The sequence below is a fragment of the Canis aureus genome, chromosome 22 (assembly GCF_053574225.1).
Source record: "Canis aureus isolate CA01 chromosome 22, VMU_Caureus_v.1.0, whole genome shotgun sequence".
NCBI classification, from domain to species: Eukaryota; Metazoa; Chordata; class Mammalia; order Carnivora; family Canidae; genus Canis; species Canis aureus.
Window position 1 is genome coordinate 38871004 of NC_135632.1, and position 23725 is coordinate 38894728.

The 23725-nt window shown below is 39.3% G+C and overlaps 1 protein-coding gene across 4 annotated transcripts in view; it reads right to left on the reverse strand.

The window, feature by feature from the left end:
* Positions 1-23725, reverse strand: part of GADL1 (glutamate decarboxylase like 1) — a 163522-nt gene that overhangs the window by 31192 nt on the left and 108605 nt on the right. For all 4 annotated transcript variants that reach the window (XM_077865539.1, XM_077865540.1, XM_077865541.1 and 1 more), the window contains one exon: positions 21508-21597. In XM_077865539.1, coding sequence (XP_077721665.1) covers positions 21508-21597 — 90 coding nt within the window. The remainder of the gene's footprint in view (positions 1-21507; positions 21598-23725) is intronic.

The following is a 23725-nucleotide window of genomic DNA, read 5'->3' on the forward strand; positions in this document are numbered from 1 at the left end:
GTCAGCTCTCCATGACCTACACTCTTCCTTTCATCCTTTCTCCTTCCTTCCCCTTGTGGAGAATCACCATGCCTGGGCTTAAGAACTTTAGGATCAGACTGGCTCTGCCACTAGCTGACTAGCTAATCAACATGAGGTGTCGGGCAACTCACTTACTCTCTCTGAGATAATAGAATCTGCTTCATAGAGAGAACGAAATAAGATTATGTACATATTGGGCTTAGTACAGTGTAAGGTAATATAGTAAATGTTCAAGACATTTTACAAAAAAAATAAATACAGACCCTTCCCTGAACATACAGATTTGGTGAAGGAAGAAAATGGAAACTATTCAGACTCTCGTTATTGAGGAAAAGGTCCCCACAATGACCCCAGTCAGGAGGACTGTACCGTGCGTCCATAAAACAAGTCAACTTTATATTTGTTTTTTGCTTTACAATATATAGAGTACTTTCATAAACAAAATCTTACGCCAACCTTGCCCTAAGGCAGCACTTTCTTTTTTTTTTTTTTTTTACAAGATTGATTTATTTATTTTGAGAGAGAGAAAGAGAGAGAGAGAATGCAGGGAAAGGGGCAGAAGGAAAGAATCTCAAGCAGACTCCCCACTGAGGGTGGAGCCTAAAGCAGGGGTCCATCTCATCACCCTGAGATCATGACCTGAGGTGAAATCAGGAGTCAGATGCTCAACTGACTGAGCCACCCAGGTGCCCCTAAGGCAGCACTTTCTAAGCCCTGGTGTAAATGCCTGCCTCTTGTTGGAAGTCTTCCCTGAGCTTCCTGTAGAAGACAGTAGGGATCGATCCAGTGTCAATCCAACCCTTCTAAATAAAGTCCCTTCCTATCCCTCAGAGGCTGATGCATTTTCAAGGCTCCCTTGCAGCTAAGGTGTATGACATGACAGGGTTAGCCAATAAGATGCACCTGCATGAGTTATGATTTCAGAGCTGAGTTCAATGGGAGAAGAGGTATAGTGACAGGAATCCTTTTTTTTTTTTTTTGCCAGGTAGATTGTGGTAGAGATAGCCAGTTCTAGTGAAAGCATCTCTTATAGCAGATTCACAATTAAACAGGCTACTTCAGATGGGGACAGGAGCAGCAGCACCTTGGGTAGGCCAGTTTAGGGCATGGCTTTGAAACATCTGTCTTTTTAGCCCTCTAGTGACCATGTAATTCTCTATAAATTCCTTTCTTCCTAAATTAGCCACAGTATTATTCTATGTCCTCCACTTGACCCTTAAACGATCACTTAGAAGATTTCTTCCTGCTCTTCTTTCTGTACCCAACATACTTTGCCCTGCCCATAATTCTTGTTACACTTGACTTTTCATTAGAGTAACTTTTAGATGTTTCTCTTCTTCAAATTGAAAGCTGCTTGATAGAAGATGTGATGTCATTTTCATCTTTCATTTTTCCCACAGTGCTTTGCAAAATATGTGCTGAATTGAACGGATGCAGGTTCCCATAGTAACACTGTGGCAGGTGACAACTGATTTTGAATTATCACTGTACTTTATTATTCCATATTCTCTCTCTTGTTACATTATATCTCAGTCGCTAGATTCAGTCGCTAGATTGTGATAGATTACGTAACTCTTCAGAATCATTTCTTCTTACATCCTCACTTCCATAGGAGTAATATATTTCCCTGCTTCACTGATACTGATTTTGGCCATATGGCTTGGTTTGGATTTACAATGGGAAAGAGGATAATCTCCACCACTTTTGACATTGGGTTCAGTTATGTGATTTGCTCTGGCCAATCCTATGTTAGCAAACATGGTGTGACACAGATTCCTGAAATGTTCTTATGCACTTTTGTGCTCTTGGGTCTCTGTCATTGCCATAAAAACATGCCCCAGATAATCTACCAGTTCAAGGAAGAGAATAAGAGACTCTTGGAGGAGAGCCAACCCTCACTGAGTACAGCCTAAATTAGCCACCCAACATCTTCCCTCCCCTGCTGATTTGCAGATGCATGAGCAGTAAATGCCTACTGTTTTATATTACTAAGGTTTGTGATTATTTGTTACATGGTATTCTTGTAGCAATAAATCATGTCCCTGGAAAGGCAAAAAGGAAATTCTCCCTTTCAAAGAAAATTGGATACATGTGAAAAAGAAGGTGTATCTTGCATGAAGTTTTAATATCTCATTGGAACACATCCCTTTCCCCTTCCCCTTCCCCTTCTCCTCACACCTCTCCCTGGGGCTCCTCTTCTTCGTTTATATACCAATATACATCGCCAGGGCTGTAACTACTTTCTGACTGTACCTCGCCACCCCCACTCTCCTTGTGTCTTATCAATAGATGTTACTCAAAATAATGCTTCTCTTCATGAGGTCCTCTTCTTTCCTTTAATTATCATTTTCAGGGACTTGTATCACTCTCCGTGGAAGACTCCCACACTCTACCCCCAGCCCTAAAGATTTCCTTGGATCATAGCCACTGAGTTCTAGCTGCCCACAGACTGTGTCCACTGGGCATTCCCCAAGTACCTCTCACACAGGACTCCCAAAAGCATAGCCAGCAATGTCTTTAAATGTACTCTGCTATTTCTTCTTTATTTTCTTGACCATTTTCTGGGCCATCTGTACTCAAAAATCTCAGGCTTAAGTAATTATTTTTTCTCTCATCAAAGCATGCTCCAAATTTAATAATGCCAAATGCCTTGCAGGTGAAATAGACATGGCTTGGAGAAGCACTCAGAGTTACTTAGGTCCATGGAGCTTCTAAGTTAAAAAGATACTATTCAAAATAATTTTGTAAAAAAAAATAATAATAATTTTGTAAAGCAAAGAGTGGCTCTGGTAATGTAACTTTCCCTGAATGTGTTTCCTAATTTCAGAATTTTTGAAATGACTTTATTTATTTATTTATTTATTTATTTATTTATTTATTTGAGAGAGAGTGACTGCAAGTGGGGGTGGGGCATAGAGGGAAAGGGAGAGTATCTCAAGCAGATTCCCCACTAAGTATGGAGTCCCATGTGGGACCTGATCTCACAACCCTGAGATCATGGCCTGAGCCAAAATCAAGAGTCAGATGCTTGAGTGACCGAGCCACCCAGGTGTCCCACTAATTTCAGAATTTTTATTAAGCATATTTATCTTGAATTGGAAGCAGGGTGGTGATGGACAGAAGGTGGAGCCTCATCTATTCAAAGGTTGAGGGAATCAGTGAGGGTTTTAGTGGGGGATAAAGCATACAAAAAAACTGTAGCCATTCTTACTTTGATTATCAAAATTAAAGTCTGTCTGCTATCCTGTGCCACCATTCAAAAATCAATGACTAATAAAAAATGTAAGCAGTGTCAACTCAGACTGGCAAAATAAGGATTAAAATTTACCATGCAGAACACATCCCATAAAATCTTTGCAACTCGATTTTTCTATTTAAAAGGGCATCAGACTACCAGTTTTCATATAGGCATTTAACAAAGGACCTCCGAAGAGACCCTGGGTGTCAGTCTTGTGCACTTTATTTGCTCATTTAATAATATTCCAGGTTTCCTTCAATTCTGGATGAATTTCTATCACATTCTACATTATTGAGAAATGTTCTATCATGGATAGCAATGAGAATTCTGAGCCTCCAGGGAGAAGGCAGCTAGAGCCTATCAGAGCCCCTTACCAAGTTTCTGAGTTAAAGTTGACCCAGAGAATATTTATTTGGTAAATTCTAGGAATGAGTGATGGCTATGTTTACAGAGTATATGTGGGGTTTATTGACAAAACAAGTGGCTGAGGCTTCTTCCAGGCACTCTGTGTCAGCAGCACACACACATTTCCACATTTCATTAACTGTAGAACCTGGGGTTTTATATGTTTATTTTTACTGCATGGTATATTTTAGCTCCTACGCTAGCCAAGTCTTTTGTGCAAATGGAAATTGGTTATGCTTTCTTCCTGATGTTCTTCCCAACTAGTTGCTCCTAGTTCTTCACCCAAAAATATCTTTGGGTCTAGACCAAACTTTATTTGAACATAACAATATTTAGCTAATTACAATGATAGAAATTGGGAGGAGATTTTCAGAAATCTATGGGGTGAGGGAGAATGTTCAGAGAGAAAATAACTTGATTGGACTAGCATTAAGTTGAAAAATCATATTGGAACAGTTACTCTTATACTATAGTCGCAATAGAGCACCCTCCCTCAGATACCAATTGGGGTCAGATCTAAGGTTAATATTTGTAAGACAGTATTAATACTGGACAGCACACCAATATTTTGTATTTTACATTATATATAATATGTAATTGATATATGTGGATATACACACACATATATAAATGTAAACCTATGTGATATTGGGGAAAGCAGAGCCATGGGAAGAGTGAGAGCCTAAGAAAAGAGAGCATCTGGAATAAAGGTACAAAAGAAAGAGATGAGACTGAGAAAAGCGTTCCTGGGGACCTGAAGCTCCTGTGCCTGGACACTTGATGGGTGTGGGTGCAAAAGGAGGCACAGCCCATGTGGGTGCAAAAGGAGGCACAGCCCATGTAGCCATGGACTGTCCTGCTTAGGAACCTGTATTTTGTAGAGAATGTAGTGGGAAACTCTTTACACAGTGGGACAAAATGATTCAAGGGCTGTATATATGTGGCCCTCAAACATGTGAAGAGAAAGGCTCGATGTATAGGCAATGATGGAAGCAAGTGCATCAGTCTGAGATGTCTGTGGCAGTTATCTTGGTAAGAAAAGAGCAGCGAGGACATACACTTAAAGTAGCTTCCTTTTATAAGAAATAAATAAGCACTGGCAAGGATGTAGTAAAAATGAAACTCTCATGCACTGTTGGTGGGAGGGCAAACTGGTGTAGCCACCAAAGAAGACAGTATGGAGGTTCCTCAAAAGTTAAAAATGGAATTACTGCACAATCTAGGAATTCCACTATGGTTGTTTACCCAAATACTATGAAAGTACTCATTGGAAAAGATATATGCACCCCTTTGTTTACTGCATATTTACAATAGTCAAGTTATGGAAGCAGCCTAAGTTGCCCGTCAACAGATAAATGGATAAAGATGTGGTATATGCATACAATGGACTAATACTCAGCAATGAAAAGAATGAGATCTTGCTATTTGTGACAACGTGGATGGGAATTATGTAATGTAAGTGAAATAAGTCAGAAAAAGACAAATACCATATGATTTGACTTGTATGTGAAATCTAAAAACAAAACAAACAAACAAAAAGCAGAAAGGGACCAATAAATACCAATAAATACAAAGAACAAACTAATAGTTGCCAGAGGGTAGGGGGTAGAGGTGGTCAAAATGGGTGATGGGGAGAGGAACATACAGGGAGGAAAGAAAGGTAACGAATGGGGAATTTAGTCAATGGTATTGTAATAGTGTTGTATGCTGACAGATGGGTGGCTACATTTGTGGTGAGCATAACACAGAGTTGTGGAATCACTAAATGTATACCTAATATTAAAGTAATGTTGTATGCCAGCTATAGTTCAGTTAAAAAAATGGATCTGTTGATTGTTTAGATAGAGGAGAAAAAAATACAGTGTATCAATTCCAGTTGAGTTTTTTTACTGTGATTTAAATATATTTAAGATAAAAAAAATAGTTTCTTTTTCTATCCAGTACTTCAATACAAGTTTCCTTTGGAAAGCTGTATTCAAAGTTTTCATGTGATTTTTGTGAATTGCCATTACATGAAAAAACAATACATCTTGAAGCATACCTAAGTCCTTTCCGTCCTCTGACTTACATTAAAAATCTCCCTCTATGTGTATGTATATATACATGTGTGTACATACATTCAAATTATATATGTATGTATGTGTGCATATATGTCTATGTGTGTTTAAACATGTATATACATATAAAATATTTCATCAGTTTTGACCCCAAATTTTTAATTTATGTGATAAAAGTTAATACACCTATGAAATGAAGAAAAGTGCATGTATCAGAAAATATCTTTTTCAAAATGATGTGAAATGTGGCTATATATATTTGGAAAATATTATTTCATAAATAAATTCAATAATATGAAAGAAAATATCTTTCCATTGATATTTATTTTGGTTGTAAAAAGAACCAAAATTTTATAGGGTATTCCTATTAAATTAACTTTAAGCCCCTGAATGAGGATCTTAGGCAATAAAATATTTTATTCAATATTCCTTTTATGATAGTAGCATAGACAATTTTAATATAAGAAATATTTTACAAAGATGGAAATTTCTATTTAACATATGAATTTACATTTTATATTACTATTTAATATATTCATCTTTATCTTTAATAAAATAATTAGTAAAGCCATCTTATCTTTAAACTTCCTACCAAAAAATAAATAAAAAATAAACTGCTTAAAGAAAGTCTTAAAATTTAGTTCTCTTACATAATAACTGAGGATATGAAGGGGAGGAAATCTCTTAATAGAGTTATAGATGAGATTTGAGATCTAAAGCATTTTCTCTGTTCAAACCGGAAGAAGATTCACAGCAGAAACTAGTTTCCAAGACATGGTCTGATAGATTCTGGTGTTTAGAGTACAGCAGAAATCATAACTCAGTTTTGCCGCATTTCTGTTAGATTACACTTACAATATGAGTGTAAGAAAAATAATACGGCAGGACCACAGCATTGCAAACGAAGAACCAAACAGAGCTTTCTTCTGCGCCAATGGAGGAGCATTTGTTTTAATCACTGTTTAATCTTTCCCGTTCTCTTTCATAAAAACTGCAGTCTCTAATTGTAATTTTCCTAAGGCCTTTGATCAACATGGTAATTAGGGAAATGACTCAACAAAAGGGACGCACTCTAAGCACTCAGATGAGTGTTGGGCACATAGCAGGTGCTCCATATACATTTTTTTTCCATATACATTTTTGAATGAATGAGCAGACTCAAATGAGAATTCTGACTCCCTGATTGTTGCTTTAGACTCCAGTCTTGTCAACCTGTGTGGAAGAAATGACTAGGACCCAATTCTCTAACTACGAGAATCTGGTCTACCTTAGTACCACTTGGCAATCGGCTCCCCTTGGGTTGCAGACTGAAAGACAGTCTCTATTATGAGTTAGGCAGGTAATATTACAATTCACCGAAGCAAGCTCTGCTACTGTACTTCCAGCATTTGAATTATCCCTGCCCCCCACAAACAGTGGGGTTCTATAATTTCTGTGACAGCCTAGATAGGAGACACTGTCATAAGAAGCAAAGCATGAGTTAAAGATAAACAGTAGGAAAAGTCGAAATGAAAACCAAGAGAAGTTTAGCCATCTGAAGTGAGACCTGCAAACGTTGACTTTAAAATGATTTTTCTGCATTCTGAACTGATGGTGATCTGGCCAACAGAACACAGCTATAAGAAAGCAACTTACAACACCAGCTCTGCTAGACTTACAGAGACAGAGGAGCTGGCTTCCAAGACAAAATTAAAAGAGCAATTAAAATGTTCATCTTTACTAAAATGTCTTCCTTCTTAAGCTGCCCTCATCCTGAGAAAACCCTACACAGATCACCACTCGGGCTGTGATGGCTCTCTGTCCCTCCTGCACGTTGGAAGTCAGATCAGAAAGATGATCCCAGGATATCACTCCAGACAACAAGCTCAATCACATTCTTAGAAAAAAACAATATTTAAAAAAGTCTTCCATGGGCACCCTGATGGGCAAAGAAGGTTAGAACAACTATGTGTCTAGGAAACCAACCTAGGCATGGAAGTAAGTCACCCCAAACGGTGACACTTGGTTCATGCCTGTATTCATTGATCCATTCATTCAATAAATATTTGTTGTGCATCTACCATGTGGTAGCATGCAATGTGAGAAGATGCAAAGAAGTAAGAATATTAACAATCACTCCTTCCTCCCTTATCAACACTCAGTAAAGTACCAGGGCTGGCTTAATGGGTGTGCAACCTGTGCAGCTGCACGGGGCCCCATGCTTGGCTTTATATTTTGCCATCATCACCTTGGAATTCTTGATAATTTTAGAACAAGGAGCTTATCATTTTTGTTTTGTGCTGGGCTCTCTACCAGCCAGGCCTGGGATATTGAAGCTCAAATATAGCTGATCCCAGTGGGGCATGTTGCCCCAGTTTATTCTTCTCCCTGACCATCAACAGTATCAGTGACAAAGTGAGGGAATCCTAGTTGATAACGGGGGGTTTCAATGCATCATCCCTGTGCTAAAATTCATCAGTTATCTTTCCTCCTAGGGGAAACTTCTTATCACCTTCTCCTCTCTTCTCAAGCTTGCCACCATGTTTTCTACCCTCAAAAAAGTTGCTATCTTATAGTAACAGCCAAGACAGGGTAGCAAAGGTGTCATAGGAGTATCTGGGAAGAAAACTCATACTCAAATGTCAGGAAATGCTTCCAGGGCAAGGGGCTGACAGCCTAATTCTAAAATGGGATCATACACAAAAATTCTTTGTATCCTAGGCCAAAAGCTATAAGTGGCCTATTGAAGACCAAATCATAGCCATACTCTTTCAAAGTAGGAAACAAGTGCATACCTCTGGGGCTTCCAGGAGGAGACTGCACATGAAATAAGCCATAGAGGGGGGAAGGACATAGGAGCAAGACACCAGAGACAGAGGAAGCAGTGTTAGAAAATACAAGGAGATCAGAATACTAACATTCATCTCCATTATCAAACACCGAGTACCAGGGCTGGCCTCAAGGCTGTGTGACTATGTAATCACACAGGGCCCCCAAGTTGAGAAGGGCCTCATACTTAGTTTAATGCTCTACTGTCATGGTCTTGAAATTCTTAATATTTTCTAAAAATGGGGTGCCATATTTCCATTTTGCCCTGGGCTCTGCAAATGATGTAGCCAGCCCTACTCAGCACTGTGCAAAATGGCTAGGACTCACTCTCTCACTTAACCCATGCAAATCCATAAGGTATCATTTTAGTGTAATTTTATAGGCGAAGAAAAACTGAGGCATGGAGTAGTAATGTCCTTTGCCAAAAGATACATACAAAGAAGTGATGAAGCCAAGCACATGTGTTTAAAGACAGTGATAGACAAGTTTTCCAAATAAACACAGGAATACAGTTCAATTGGCTAGAAAGCAGGGTACATGGGGAAGATAAGCAGGAGACAGAGCAAGAAGGTTGAAATAAATTGGACCACCACAGTCCCTGAAGGATTATGGACTTTTTCCCTTTGGGACAAAGAAAACATGAAGGAGTGACAGGATGACCAGGGTTGTATTTTAGAAAGTTTATGATTGTAACAGCGTATAAGGTAATTTGGAGAGAAGCAAACAGAAATGCACCAAGAAGACATTTGAGACCAATACGTCAAACATGGGGTAACAGGATTAATAATGAAAATTAATGTTTAATGGGCATTTAGTCTGTGCCAGACACTATACCTGGATTATAGCATCCAGTCCCCATCAAAACGCTTTAAGGATTTTTATTATCCCCATGCCATTGACGAAAAAGAAGAGGCCAGGGTACAAGGGTAACTTGTCCATGGTCACGCAGCCAGTGAGCAGCAAAGGTGTTATTTATTTAGCTTCATATCTAGTGATTTAAGAGCCAATAAAAATCCTAATGAGCTGTATTTTTAACCAAAAAAAAAGTTCCGAAAAATATGAGAAAAAGTTAAAATATAGTATTACAAAATGCTGTTTTAAACAAGAATCAAAAGGATGAAATTTGGGGTGCCTGGGTGGCTCAGTTGGTTAAGTGTCTGCCTTTGGCTCGGGTCATGATTTCTGGGTCCTGGGATTGAGCCCCATGTCGGGCTCCCTGCTCAGTGAGGAGTCTGAATCTCCCTTTCCTTCTGCTCCTCTCCCCCAACTCGTGTTCTGCTCGAGTGCTTGCTCTGCTCTCTCTCTCTTAAATAAATAAATAAATAAATAAATAAATAAATAAATAAATAAATATCTTATTTAAAAAAAAAAAAAACACCAAAAGGGTGGAATTTTAGCAACTTTGGGAGCCCGTTATGAAGTGATGCTCCTTAAAACCTTTGTTCCTGGCTCAAGACCAGAAACACAGATCAGTACAACAGATTAGAAAATACAGAAGTAGAAGAAAGTGTTTTTAAAAATGTAACATATGACAATATAAGCCTTCCAACATCAAAACGATAAGAAGAATCACTTAATAAATCCAACTGGAGTAACTGGGTAATAATTTGGGGAACTGTCCAGGTTACAGTGATAGTTTACACTGTATACAGAAATAACCTCCACCCGGATTAAGGAGTTAAATACAAAAAAAAAAAAAGATTGACAGAAAAACCAGCAGGAGTTGGAATAGAATATTTATCAGATTTGTGAAAGACAGCAACTTCAGCTTTGAAGCAATAGAATAAATCATGAAGGAAAAGACTGACAGATTTGAATACATAAAAAATTTAAAACTTCTGTACAATGAAAAAACAGCAAGACTAAAATAAAAAGGACATTATACCGAAGACAATATTTGCATTCTATCTGACAAAAAGGGCCTGAAAACTCAAACTATACATACCTTCATTCAAATTTGTAAGGAAAACATCAGACCTCAAAATATTAATATGGAAAATATGGGGGAAAAAACAATGAATACCCAGAGAAGCATAATCGGCAAGGGAAAAACCAGAACATTGTTTAGCCCACCAGCAATTAATATAATAAAAGGCAAGGTAAACGTAGATACAATTTTTCACCTTCTCTTCTCTTCTCTTTTGCCCCCACACTGGCAACACTAGGTTGGATTGAAGCTTGTGAACTCATTCCTTGCTGGTGGCACTGTAAATGGATGGTTACAACCTTCTTAAAAGTCAGTATCACAATACGCAGCTAGAGTCAGGCTCAAAACTATGTTGATTTTCATAATCAGCAATTATATACTGAGCACTTTGTCTTCCAGACATAATAAAAGCAGGAGTGAGTGGGAGCATGGACACATTCATCCATCATCATTCACAATGGCGAAGCACTGTAACCAACCTCAATGCCCAATATTGTGGAAATGGTTTTAAAAACTATGACACAGGTCATTACACAGGTTGTTAAGCTTAAGAAAAGCTTAAGACCCTTTAAGCTTTTCTTCTCAGGTTAGTCCAGAGGGAAGGAGAAAGAGACTGGAAGTTGTCTGAAGGGATGCAATGCTAAAAGAAAATCATAAAATGATTTCCTTCAAGATTGTCAGAACCTGGATGTGTTTATTGATTGAGGGCAGCAATATATCTGAGGAAAAAGAAAGAATGCAAATGTGAGAAGGAGGGAGAGCAAGAAGGGATGGGGAGGTAGTGGGGTAGAGAGGTCGCCCAAGGGATGAAGTCCTGGATGCGAGATCCAAAGGTAAATATAGAGTTGACTGTGGAAATAGGAACTCGTTATTTAAAGTGAAGACAAGGATCAATTTGATCCTCTGAGAATTTCATACTCAGGTGAGCCTTTCTAGTTTTGGCAGAATCCAGTAGCTGGGAAAACACCCAGGCTGAAATTCTATCCCATGTTGCAAGAGCATTTCTCTGGTCAGCGTTCACTGTGGCATTTCCCAGCTAGGAATGGAAAAATGAGCAAAAGTGCCACCAGGGGGCAGGTTTGGTTCTGGCAAAAGGACTTCAAAAGATATCTTGCAAAAAAAATAAAAAATTAAATAAAATAAAATAAAATAAAATTTCTTTCAGCTCCAGGTCCACTCTTTGTTTTGCAACAATAAATACTACATTAAGTCCAGGGCAATTTCCTTAATGCTTGTGTTGTGGGTATGAATTTTGCTCCCTAAACTCAGGTGTGCACAAAATGTCACAGTACTTTATATCCTTTGAATAAAATTAAATCCAACCTTAAGCCATGGTCCTACTAGGCCAGATTGAAAGCCAACTGCTGTCATTAATACAGCTCCCACAGCTCCCAGGGGTCCTGCAGAGGTTCAGTGCTAGTATTTAGGTGACTGGTCCAATACATGAAATGCTTACAATCTGAACCAATGTGATCCCTTGATATGTGGTAGCGGGGCCATGTCCTTACCTATTAGGAATGAGCAGACATTCCAACGTCTGGAACACACACACACACACACACACACACCTCCTTAGGGTGCTCACAGAGAGGAGCAGGGAGTCATCCCTCGTTGTAGAACTCTTGCCCTCAGCACCCTTCCTTCAGCCTCTTACTCCCCTGGGCCTGCCTCTCCTCTTCCAAACTCCGTGCCTTCTTCTGGGTCTCTTCCCTGGCCAGCCATGGCTTTCAGAAAACCTAAGACGACAGATGCCCTCGGGGCTACACAAGTCTCAAGAGAAGCATGGAGCCCAGAGACCCCATCTAGTTCTCAGGATGGGGAAAGGTGAAAACCCAAGGGCAGAAATCACCTGAAAATCCTAAGTGTGCTGCCACATTTGCCTCAACATTACTGTACATAAAAATCCCGAGTTTGCAAATCTGACAGCATGTGACCATGAGATTTCTTTTTCTGGTGGATGCCACAGATCCTGGACATCCCTCATAGTTCATGGTGGGCTGAGGACCAGCCATCGCACCAGCTGCCATTGAGGAACAAAGGCAAGGAAGGTACATGCCCTCATCTCAAGGAGCTTCCAGTGATACCTGCACAGAAACAGGTAGTTAAGGCCTGACGAATTTAGGTTAGAGTTGCAAACTAAGAGCCAGAAGGCCTGATCCCACTGATGGATATATGTTGCAAATTTTTAAATCATTTGCCAACATGTAAAACTTCAAAAGCAAAGGATAGTTCATGTAAGTACCTGTATATCGACATCTCTTGAACGGTAAGGTGTGTGACCCAGCTCTGCCTTCCTGTAGGGCAGTCATCAGTAGGTGCTGAGCAGAGGCTGCTCTCTTTGGCTGAGGCCACTGATCTCTGCTTTATCACACCAGTCCCTATTGTATTATGGCCAGTCTACCTCCCTTACTTACGCTACTTGCCTAGCTTCTATGGGTGCTTGAGTTTGCAATCACTGACCAAGTAAACTAAATAAAATTATATTCAGGACACAGCAATGTGTTCTAGACAGATTAAGACTAAGCTTCTGTCTTGTGTCAATGCTCCTCCTGATGTATTTGGAAATCCACCATTATTTCAGATGGCCTTAAGATTTTTGCAGAGACTAAAGAAATTGGCATATTCCGGTTACTGACTTGGTTCATATGGAGACAAGGCCAGTGCTCCTCCCAGTATACAGATTATATCCACGCTTGTGTGCTGAACAGTAAACCCAAGGTACAAAAAAGATGTTTGTGAAATGCAGCTTGAACTCCTTTGTTTGGCTTCGATTTCCATCGTGTTATCAAGAGTGCCCAGGGGAGGACCCCTGGGTGGCTCAGTTGGTTAAGTGTCTGCCTTCAGCTCAGGTCATGATTCCAGAGTCTTGGGATGGAGCCCTGAGTCAAGCGTCCTGCTCAGCGAGAAGTCTGCTTCCCCTCTGCCTGTCCCTCTGTTTGTGCTCTCTCTCTGTCAAATAAATAAATAAAATCTTAAAAAAAAAAAGTGCCCAGTGGATCAGCCAGTCCCAAGGAGCAAGTGTATGCCACAAGGGGCCACACACAGGCATATTCTTCTTTCAGAACCCATCTTGTCCTGACCTCAGGCCCATGAGCTCAGCCTCAGCCTGCAGAGACACTTTGTTTTGCTCAATTTTAATTTTCAATAGATAGGCGAAGCTGAGACCTTCTTCCATGGTAAATGAGAAGGGTCCACAAGAAGAAGAATCAATGAGAAAAAAACAAGAGAGGAGAGCCTTGTAGACAGGAGAAAAAAATAAAAGGAAAGAAAAAAATCATTTTTTAATGAGGACATCTGTACTTGTGTGGCTTTCCTGAGGAATTCAGGTTACTAGCCTTAAAAATTCCTCCGTATGCATCTGAAAATAATGTCTAAAGCCCCAAAGACCAAAAAGTATTATAAGTAAATTAGTAACAACAACAATCTAAAAACTGTGTTATATGTGTTGAAAGGTGTTGAATACAAAGAAGAGCTCATTGGGCACTCCTCGATCGCACACCCATATCCAACAGGAATGCTGTTAGAATCTTTTGCTGGTAGAAATTTTCTGAATACAATGGAGTATAGCTATCTAGAAAGATGATGACTTAAACTAGGGAAGAGAAATGCGCCTAAACCCATGAAACGTTCAGAGTATCCCATACCTTTTAGAAGAAAGGACACCCCAACTTCCCCAGATGATTTCTGAAGGAGGCCATGTTTACAGGGCAAGCACCGTAGTGGCTCCTTGACCCTGAATTACAGAATGATACAAGGGAGAAAAAACTGACTACCAACTAGTAAGATATCTGACAAATTGTAGATAAAACTCTACCTGAGAGAATATTTAAAAGAACAGCATTTTATCTCGGGTCTTAATTGTTAGGGAAAAGAAAATACAGTATCTACAAGACAGAGGAAATTCGTTAGTTAAGCATTTTCAAAATCTACATCCCAGCCACTATCAGAATGAGAGTCTCTCAAGTCACATTCAGAAATACTTCATTTAAAGGGCACGTCTATATTAGATTCTCCTTAAATATAAATTCTAAGGAAAGCACACAGCTTTAAGATGAGTTCTAGCCACTAGGAAACAGGAGCTTTGACGAATATATTATAAATTCTGTGTCACATTGTTAAAAAAGAAACTCACCCTTTAAAATTAAAGACAAAACAAAACACTGTTGCATCTTTAAAGAAATGGGTGTTTTTAGTTCGTAATCCAAAAATGAGTGATTGGATATACCAATGTCACAGATGGTGACGAAAAGAAAATTAGAATCAGAATCCTCAAAAATATACAGAAGCTCTCAAAATGTGTATGAACTCTTATGCACAGACATGAACACATGCACAAGAAATAAATGGAACGCAGCAAAGGGCAGTGAAGTCCTGCCTGAACACCCAGGAAGTAAGTGGTCTTATGGATGTCTTCCTGATGATGCTTCCAAAGAAGCCCATCACCCCACCCAGATTATAGAGTCTCATCTTCAAGTGCCGTTAATCAGAAACCTGCCAGGGAGAATAGTAAATTCTCTGTAAAGATATCTGGAATATCATATCAAGCTATATCACTGAATAAGCAATAAAACAATGCACCCATCAAATAGGTTCTAAAAGATTTATTTTTCTTCTACTGTTGAGGAGCAAGAAGCCTGTAATAAATGACTAACATTAGTCACAAATCTGCAGGTCAGCAAACAACAACAACAAAAGGTTGCAATGGCCACACATGAGTACAAAATAACAACTTGTTAATTACTTTTAAGAATGTAAATTTGGTTGGCACAATGCAGAATTATTTATGAAATGTTGACTGAAGAGGAAATCTGCATCAGAACACTGAGTAATGATGAGACAAAGCAAACTGATGGCATTTTCAAGTGCATTCTCTGGATCTTACCCTTCCAGGTTTATCCTTGCATAATCTCCCTAACTCCCTTCCCCCTCCATATCTAATCACTGGCCTGAGCCTTCTGAAGAAACACATGGACAGAAACTTTTTTGGGGCTGTGGCTTTGAAGAGCAAAGCATAGCTCTATCACGATGCTGGAAGCTCCCAGGGAGCCCTGAAAATTCTGTTGAAGATCTCAACATAGACCACTAGTGGCAATGCCTCTGAACCTGAAATCAGTGCAGATAGTGTGGGTGTTTTCATAAGCAGAGAGAGATTGGAAGGGAAGAAAAATTATACACTACATGTGGGAACAAGTCATGCGAGAAAATAGTTTGTGAACTAATTGATTGAAATATGGTATAATTATGATCTCCAAACAAGACAATCCCCTGTGGTGGAAGAAGAAAAGATTAGAACATCTCTAAATAATTAAAATTTGAAAATTCATCCTTAAAAGTGATTATGTGTACTTTTAAGTGTACATCTTATATTTAAAAGTAATACATGCAGATAATTTCAAAAAAATAAACATACTGGGGTGAGTGCCCAATTCAATTTATCTTTTTCTTTCTTTTTTTTTGTGACTGTTAGCAGATTGTGCTTAATACCTGGATAGCTTTTGTGTAAGCAGCTCAAGGAACCCAAAGGCTTGCTTCATGAGGTCAATTACTCTATACGTCAGTTCATTATTATTGTCATTGCTGTTATTGCTATTTTCATGAAAGCAATATATGTTAATTGTAGAAAATGAAGACATTGTGGAAGAATACAAAAGAAAGGAAAAATCACTTATAATTATCTCTAAAATATTTTGGTGCCTCTTGTCTGCCCCTTATCTAGCCATATAAGCACTAGTTTATGTGTATTTAAGAATCCATGCATCAGCAAAAGAAACAGTCAACAAAACTAAAAGACAACCTACAGAATGGGAGAAGATATTTGCAAATGATGTATCAGATAAAGGACTAGTATCCAAGATCTATAAAGAACGTATTAAACTCAACAGCAAAGAAACAAACAATCCAATCAGGAAATGGGCAAAAGTCATGAACAGAAATCTCACAGAGGAAGACATACACATGGCCAACAAGCACACGAGAAAATGCTCCGCATCACTTGCCATCAGGGAAACACAAATCAAAACCACAATGAGATACCACCTCACACCAGTGAGAATGGGGAAAATTAACAAGGCAGGAAACCACAAATGTTGGAGAGGATGCGGAGAAAAGGGAACCCTCTTGCACTGTTGGTGGGAATGTGAACTGGTGCAGCCACTCTGGAAAACTGTGTGGAGGTTCCTCAAAGAGTTAAAAATAGACCTGCCCTACGACCCAGCAATTGCACTGTTGGGGATTTACCCCAAAGATACAGATGCAGTGAAACGCTGGGACACCTGCACCCCGATGTTTCTAGCAGCAATGTCCACAATAGCCAAACTGTGGAAGGAGCCTCAGTGTCCATCGAAAGATGAATGGATAAAGAAGCTGTGGTCTATGTATACAGTGGAATATTACTCAGCCATTAGAAATGACAAATACCTGCCATTTGCTTCGACGTGGATGGAACTGGAGGGTATTATGCTGAGTGAGGTAAGTCAGTCGGAGAAGGACAAACATTATATGGTCTCATTCATTTGGGGAATATAAAAAATAGTGAAAGGGAATAAAGGGGAAAGGAGAGAAAATGAGTGGGAAATATCAGTGAGGATGACGGAACATGAGAGACTCCTAACTCTGGGAAGCAAACAAGGGGTGGTGGAAAGGGAGGTGGGCGGGGGGTGGGGGTGACTGGGTGACTGGCACTGAGGGTGGCACTTGATGGGATGAGCACTGGCTGTTATGCTATATGTTGGCAAATTGAATTCCAATAAAAAAAAAGAATCCATGCATATATAAACACAGGATTTTTCAAAATTGGTATTATACTATAGTGGCTGTTTGTATAACTCATTTTTTTCAATTAATAATAAATTATGAATATGTTATTTGGAACAGAATTTTAATTGTCTATGCGCCAGAAATTTGCATATAAATTATGTACTAAAATTTAACCAATTCCCTATAGTTGAATACTTAGATTCTTTTCAGTTTCTTGCTATTTTAATACTTGATGATTGGACATGAAGGCCCTTGGATGCCAAGCAGAATGAACTAGATTTTATCCTGTGGATGAGCCATTCTCCAGGGAATAGTACTACACCTCTAGGGAATATTTTGGAACTCTGGGCAGATGTTTTAGTTTTCAAGATGTGTGGGAATTGCTATAGATGTTTAGCGGGGACAAGATATATCATCTGCCTTGCAATGTGTAGAACAGTCCTGAGCAATGAAGCCTTGTCCTGTGTCTTGCCCAACTTTCTTTTTTTCTTTTTTAAGATTTAATTTATTTATTCATGATAGACACACAGAGAGAGGCAGAGACATAGGCAGAGGGAGAATCAGGCTCTCGCATCATGCAGGGAGCCTGATGCGGATTCGATCCCAGGACTCTGGGATCATGCCCTAAGCCAAAGGCAGAGGTTCAACCACTGAGCCAGCCAGGCATCCCCTTGCCCAATTTTCACATGTCCTGCTGGAAATATATGAGGTGAGGAGGCTGATTACCATTATCCAAACAAGCTCATACTCTAACTCTGTTTTACATACACATGCATAATATTCTGTACCCGTTTTTAACAAACACCAAGTTTTCTACTACCGTGTAAATCAAGAGAAAAAATGTGTTCTTTTCACAAACTTTACAAGAGTTGTGCACCAATTTTAAAAATTATATTGCTAATATCAATCCACGCCTGTCATTTGCTTCATCAACATCACTTACTTAAAAAGTCTGCGTTTGTATGTGGCTTACATTCACTGTGATTCTAAGAGTATGTGTAAGAATCCTACCGCTCACTTCCTCACATATTCCAACACTGTCATGCCCACTCATGTTGTAGAGAAATACATATCTGTATTTCAAAGATCAGTTCTCCTTTGTGTTATATGCAAGGCCTTGTATTGCCCTTTATGAAATTAGGTGGAGGTAGGTCACATTTATTACTGCTCTCATTTTAGAAGAGTAAAGGAACATCAACAATATGTAGTATAAAAATTGGTCATTGGCGATACCGGGTTGAAAACTGCTACTGTAAAGAGGAGAGAACAATCAGAGGCTTCCAGCAGGAGAGCAACGTGATGAAGCAGAGCTGGAGGCATGGATATGCAGAGAGCAAAGAAAATAAATGGGAAAAAAGAGATGACATGAGGCAAAGAGACCAGAGAGGAGGTAAATGCAATCTGGGCAGGGAAGGAACACAAACTTAGAATATTGCGATGCCTGCAAGCATCAGAAAGAAGAGCATTCTACAGAGGACATCTTTCAAAAGAGAGATGACTGGAATTCAGTGATTGAATGTAGAGTCATGGAGTGACTACAGGGTGTTTGCGTTCTCAAAAGTAGTCTCATACATGTGCACACACATTTGCCAGCACACACACAGTCCCTCTGCCCTCCTGCTGCCAAAAGGAAGACTTGTCACATCACTGATTCTCCATCCGACCCCCCAACCCGATGCTACCCCAAGTTAGAGGGGGAAAGCCTTATTCGGTTTATTTATTTGTTTGTGATTCTCCATCCAAGATAAACCCCGAAATAAATTTTAAGCGTGTTTCAAGTACATTCCAGGTTATAAATCATATACTTCCACTGCCATACTACAGTAAGCAGAAAACCACAAGGATTACACCTTCCTTCCTTTCATGCACACACACCCACACAAAGAGAGACAATAAAAGGAAACTAACACTCTATGAACCAATGATTATATGGCGGCTGCATGCATGTTTATTGTTAGGAGTGACCCTAACAATTAAAATAGTATGACATTAGATGGGTCAAGAAAACCATGGTTCTAAATGGCAGCAAAACATTCCAAAATGAAGTAATAGAGAATCATGGATATAAACTATCAGAGACTCAATGCTGGAAAATATTAGAGATAGAAGAGAATGTCCTGATTAATATTCAATTTCCAATTAAGATTAAAAGTGCATTATTTGCTTAATTATCTGATTTTAGCACATGTATCTGTCCTCAATTTCAAATTTTTTGAGAATAGATAACATAACTATTTCTCTAAATAAAGGAAGAGTGAGTCAAAAAGATCCCCAAATATAATGGGACTCTTTGGACTTCCTGATCCATGTCCACGCAACAGTACTGAGTCAGTAAAACACAAATAACACATTCTTGGTTGCTTTTCTTAACAATGGAAAAGTGAGAAGAATGGCAACCAGATCTTTCTCAATCCTGAGCAATTATTCCCCCACACCACCCAAAAAAAAGTCAGTTGTATTCCATCAAAGTACATAATGTCCCTAGAAACCTCACTAGTAAATTCTCACATTGTCTTTTTTTTTTTTTTTTTTTTTATGGGTTACTTACATGTGAAATGCATTCTTTAGCCCTGTTCTATTTGCTCTGAGTGGGTAAAATGCAAGACAGAGCCCCAGGACTGAGTTAATTGCCTGAAATGGGTAATGAAGGGAATTAACTTTTCTAGGCAAAGGAACAGATACCAGCATCCCTCTCTCTCCCTCTCTGCTGCCGGACCTCTCTTTTGACAAGGGGTAGAATATGTATATATTGCATATATGTTATGCTACAGTGTAGGAGGTTTAATGAACCATGAAGAAAAAGAAAATGACTTGAAGCTAAGAGAAGATGCTGTAGGTGAGATTATAGGTGGTTATGGCTTAAAGGCCATAGTCTTTCCTCTTTCTCTTAATTAGCCACAAATTCCAAGCTCCTTGTCATGAAAGACAAGGACCCCATGACTTTCCCTTTGCAATCCTGTGATCTTTGAATCACACGCTCTTCTCTTATGTCTCTAGGTCATCATGCTGTGATTCTTCCTAGAATCTACTTCTCTATGATTGTCCTCTGTCTCCTGATTGTTCAAGACTTAGCTCTACTGTGTCACACAGCAATGTAGATAATCTTTCTCTCTGCAATCAGTGCAAACAGGGCTCATCTCCATCTGGGGTCTTACTAGCTGCCTTGTGATCATCCCTTTACTCATTTGTCTCCTCACTCACGAGCTTCTCAAGGCTGGGGGCCAAGTCTTTTTGATGTCTGTATCTCCAGTGCACAGTAGAGTGAGCACTCAGTGAAGGTTTGTCGTTTACCTGACTGGGAATTAGAAGTGCTATTGCCTATAATAGCTATTAACTGTATCACTGATTTTCCCACAGAGGATAGAGAGAGATTTGCAAGTCAGTTTTTACTAACCAGGGCGATAGAGGTCGCTGAGCTTGAGAGGGAAGACACAAGGGGTAGAGCATTACCCAACTTTGATGGTTCTAACCCATTGTGTATTCTCACTCTACGTGTCATGGCCACAGAATCCTCAGGGCAAACTCCCACTGGTTCACTTCAAAATACACAATGTCCATGCAGCAGGGGACTGGGAACAAGTAGTGTTGGTTCGTGAGACTTCACGGTTCTTGGAAATCTGGTTTAGAGGCAGAAATCTAGCTGGCAGGACCATGCTAGGAAAGGTGCAGGTGATACACAAGGAGTCCCTAGAGCCTGGGCCTGCTCATTGCGTGGGACTGTCAGCCCTCACCAGCTGTGTGTGGAGAGACTTTCAAGCACATTTTGTTCTATCATCAGTTGAAACCCACTGCTGGAATCACTTTTCTTTTTTATCACATAAGCCCCTTGGGCGTAAGATGCTTTTGTTGGTGGAAAGAACAGAAGGTCTCACACTCACAAAGGGTACCAGATGTAGACTTTTGACATTATCTCCATGCAAGGTACACAAGCAGTCGTAGACATGCAGAGGCAGAGTTGAAAAAGGAGCCATTCATCATGGAACTTCAGCCTTGTGTCCTATTACCAGATCATACTTTCTGAAGTACACCGTGAATTAGAACTTCTAATACATCCTATAACTCTCTTGCAAACAGCGCTATTATTTTGAAATCACTTGTGGATCAAGTAAGTCACATTGTTTAAGCACAGTGTTGACAACTGTTTGGCATGTCATAAATTACCTTTCAGTATCCTAGGAGCCACTTCTCTAGATCTTCAGGCAGTCTTTCAAGTACAGAATTATTCATAGGATCAATAGACAATGGGAACGGAATCATTTCATCAAAAGGAAAAATGCAATTTACTTGTTACTTACCAAATTAAGTTTTGCCCAGAATTCAGGTCCTTCTTCCATCTCTCTGAGGCTTGGTGGAATGTACCAAAAGCAAATATTGGCATATTCAGGCTGAGGATTAAAAAGAAAATGAAAGTTGTTTTGTTAGCCTAAGATTAATCTTAGAATATTATTAAGCTCTTAGCTACTTTCTTTAAGAATTGTCATGTGTGTATTACACTGATAACACATCAGAATCTTATAGAGCTAGATGTTCATTCTGCTTTACTTCGGGTAACAGCCTACTGGGGAATTTTCTTCTCGGTTGGATGTACCCAGAAGGAGCTGTTTCCTCCAGGTAAGGGATGAGCACAAAATTGGGAATAAACATAATCAAGTTTGAAGCTGCCTCAACCAAGCTCTGACGATTAGTTAGCACTGGATACACACATGCCCAGAGATGCCTTGGATCCCCCCTCTTCAACCTTGATCCTTAACTTATTTCTTTCACTTCCATCTCCTTCCAACAACCCCTTCTCTACCTAAGGTAGCCAAAGCTGTCAGGTGTAGCAGGTAATGGAAGACACATGGAAAATCCCCGGTTATCTATGAGTTGATAACATACGACATGCTTGGACTTCACTTAACGAGCCCTGTTGTGACCCTAGCCTATACTGCTTGGGGAAAAAAGAACATCACCTTGACTCTTGGCTTTCAAGTCTCAGTGTCAGCCTCAAGTATCAGTAAGGTGTGAATCAGCTAGGGAGCTTGTTTAAAACAGATTCTCACACCCTGTGCTTAGAATGCCCAGAATATGATGTAGTTCATCATTGAAAAGGCTGGAGAATTGGCATTTTATGAAGCATCTCAGGTGATTCTGAAATAAATAGTGCATGGTATATGCTTGAGAAACTCAGATCTAAAGTGGCCATAGCCTAATCATCATTTCTGGTAATCTGTTTTGGGTTAAACATGGGATAATCTTCCAGAACAAGCTTTAGTCTAACTATTGTCACATAGACAAAATTTTCTCCACTATACCTCCTTTTGTCCATCCTCACTGGACAAAAACATAGGAATGTCACAGGCAATCACAAGACTTGTTTTCAGTGACCAGCTGACTTGGGAAATTATGGCGAGAGCTTACAAATTAGACACATAGGAAGAGATTAGATATTTAGGAAACATTCTAGGTCATCCCTACCCACTCAACAGCTTCCTCATTTGATTCTTAGCAGCGAGAGTATTTGAAATAACTTCAATTTTCCTACAAAAACACAGTTTGCAGGTAATAACCAATGTTATAATAGTTCTCAGTAACCATCAGAGTTACGCTCCAGTATCACTATAAAGTTTCAAAGTATTTCAGAAAGAGGAAACAGCTATCATCTTATATCTTAAAATCAAGACCAGTACTATGTAGAGTCCTGATTCTAGTGGATTTTAAATCACAAGTGAATGCTCAGAAATATTCCCAGCTCAAAAGATAAGTCCCTTAACCTTTGAAAATTGTAATATTCTTACTGGATTTGATAAAAAAAAGAAAAAAGAAAAAAAGCCAAAAATCTTCAAAATATGAAGTAGCTCAAGATGGAGTACTATTTAATTCAACTCAATTTCTGCAAACATTTATCATGAGACTACAAGAGTCTGTACAAATCCACACAATTTATACTTGGATTTCTGATATAATTGATTTGGTTTCTCTATGAAAGAAATGTACTGGACTTCAAAATTCTTTACTCATTTAATGTGAATAAATCTTTTCAAATAAAGTAACTATGGTTGATTGGAAAGTAGAAGAAAAATATAGTTATTATCTGCCATCGGGTCCTAGGAATTCATGTCTTTATATCAATAATGATTTTTTCCAGATATCATTTATGTTAGTTATCAATTTACTGCTGCTCAGCTCAAATCCATACTTTGTATCTTATGAAAATGGAATTGGACTCTATAAATATTTCTCCTTGACATCTGCTCCAATCTTAGACTTTATCAGCAGAGGGTGCTGGAGGGACACTGAGAAGGAAGAGGTGTCTCTTCTGGGTTCTGGTGTGCTAACCTCATGGATCTCTTCCAATATGTGTGGGGTTTTCAGCAGTACTGGTGCCCAGCCACAAGTGGACCCCTGATAGATTCCTCCAGCACCACCCCCCCTCAGATAGCTTCACAACAGATTGGTCAGTGCCCTAAATTGTTTTTTCTGGCACACTCCCTGCAAGTGGTTTTACAGGGGAGTGCTGCCAGCAAGGTGCCT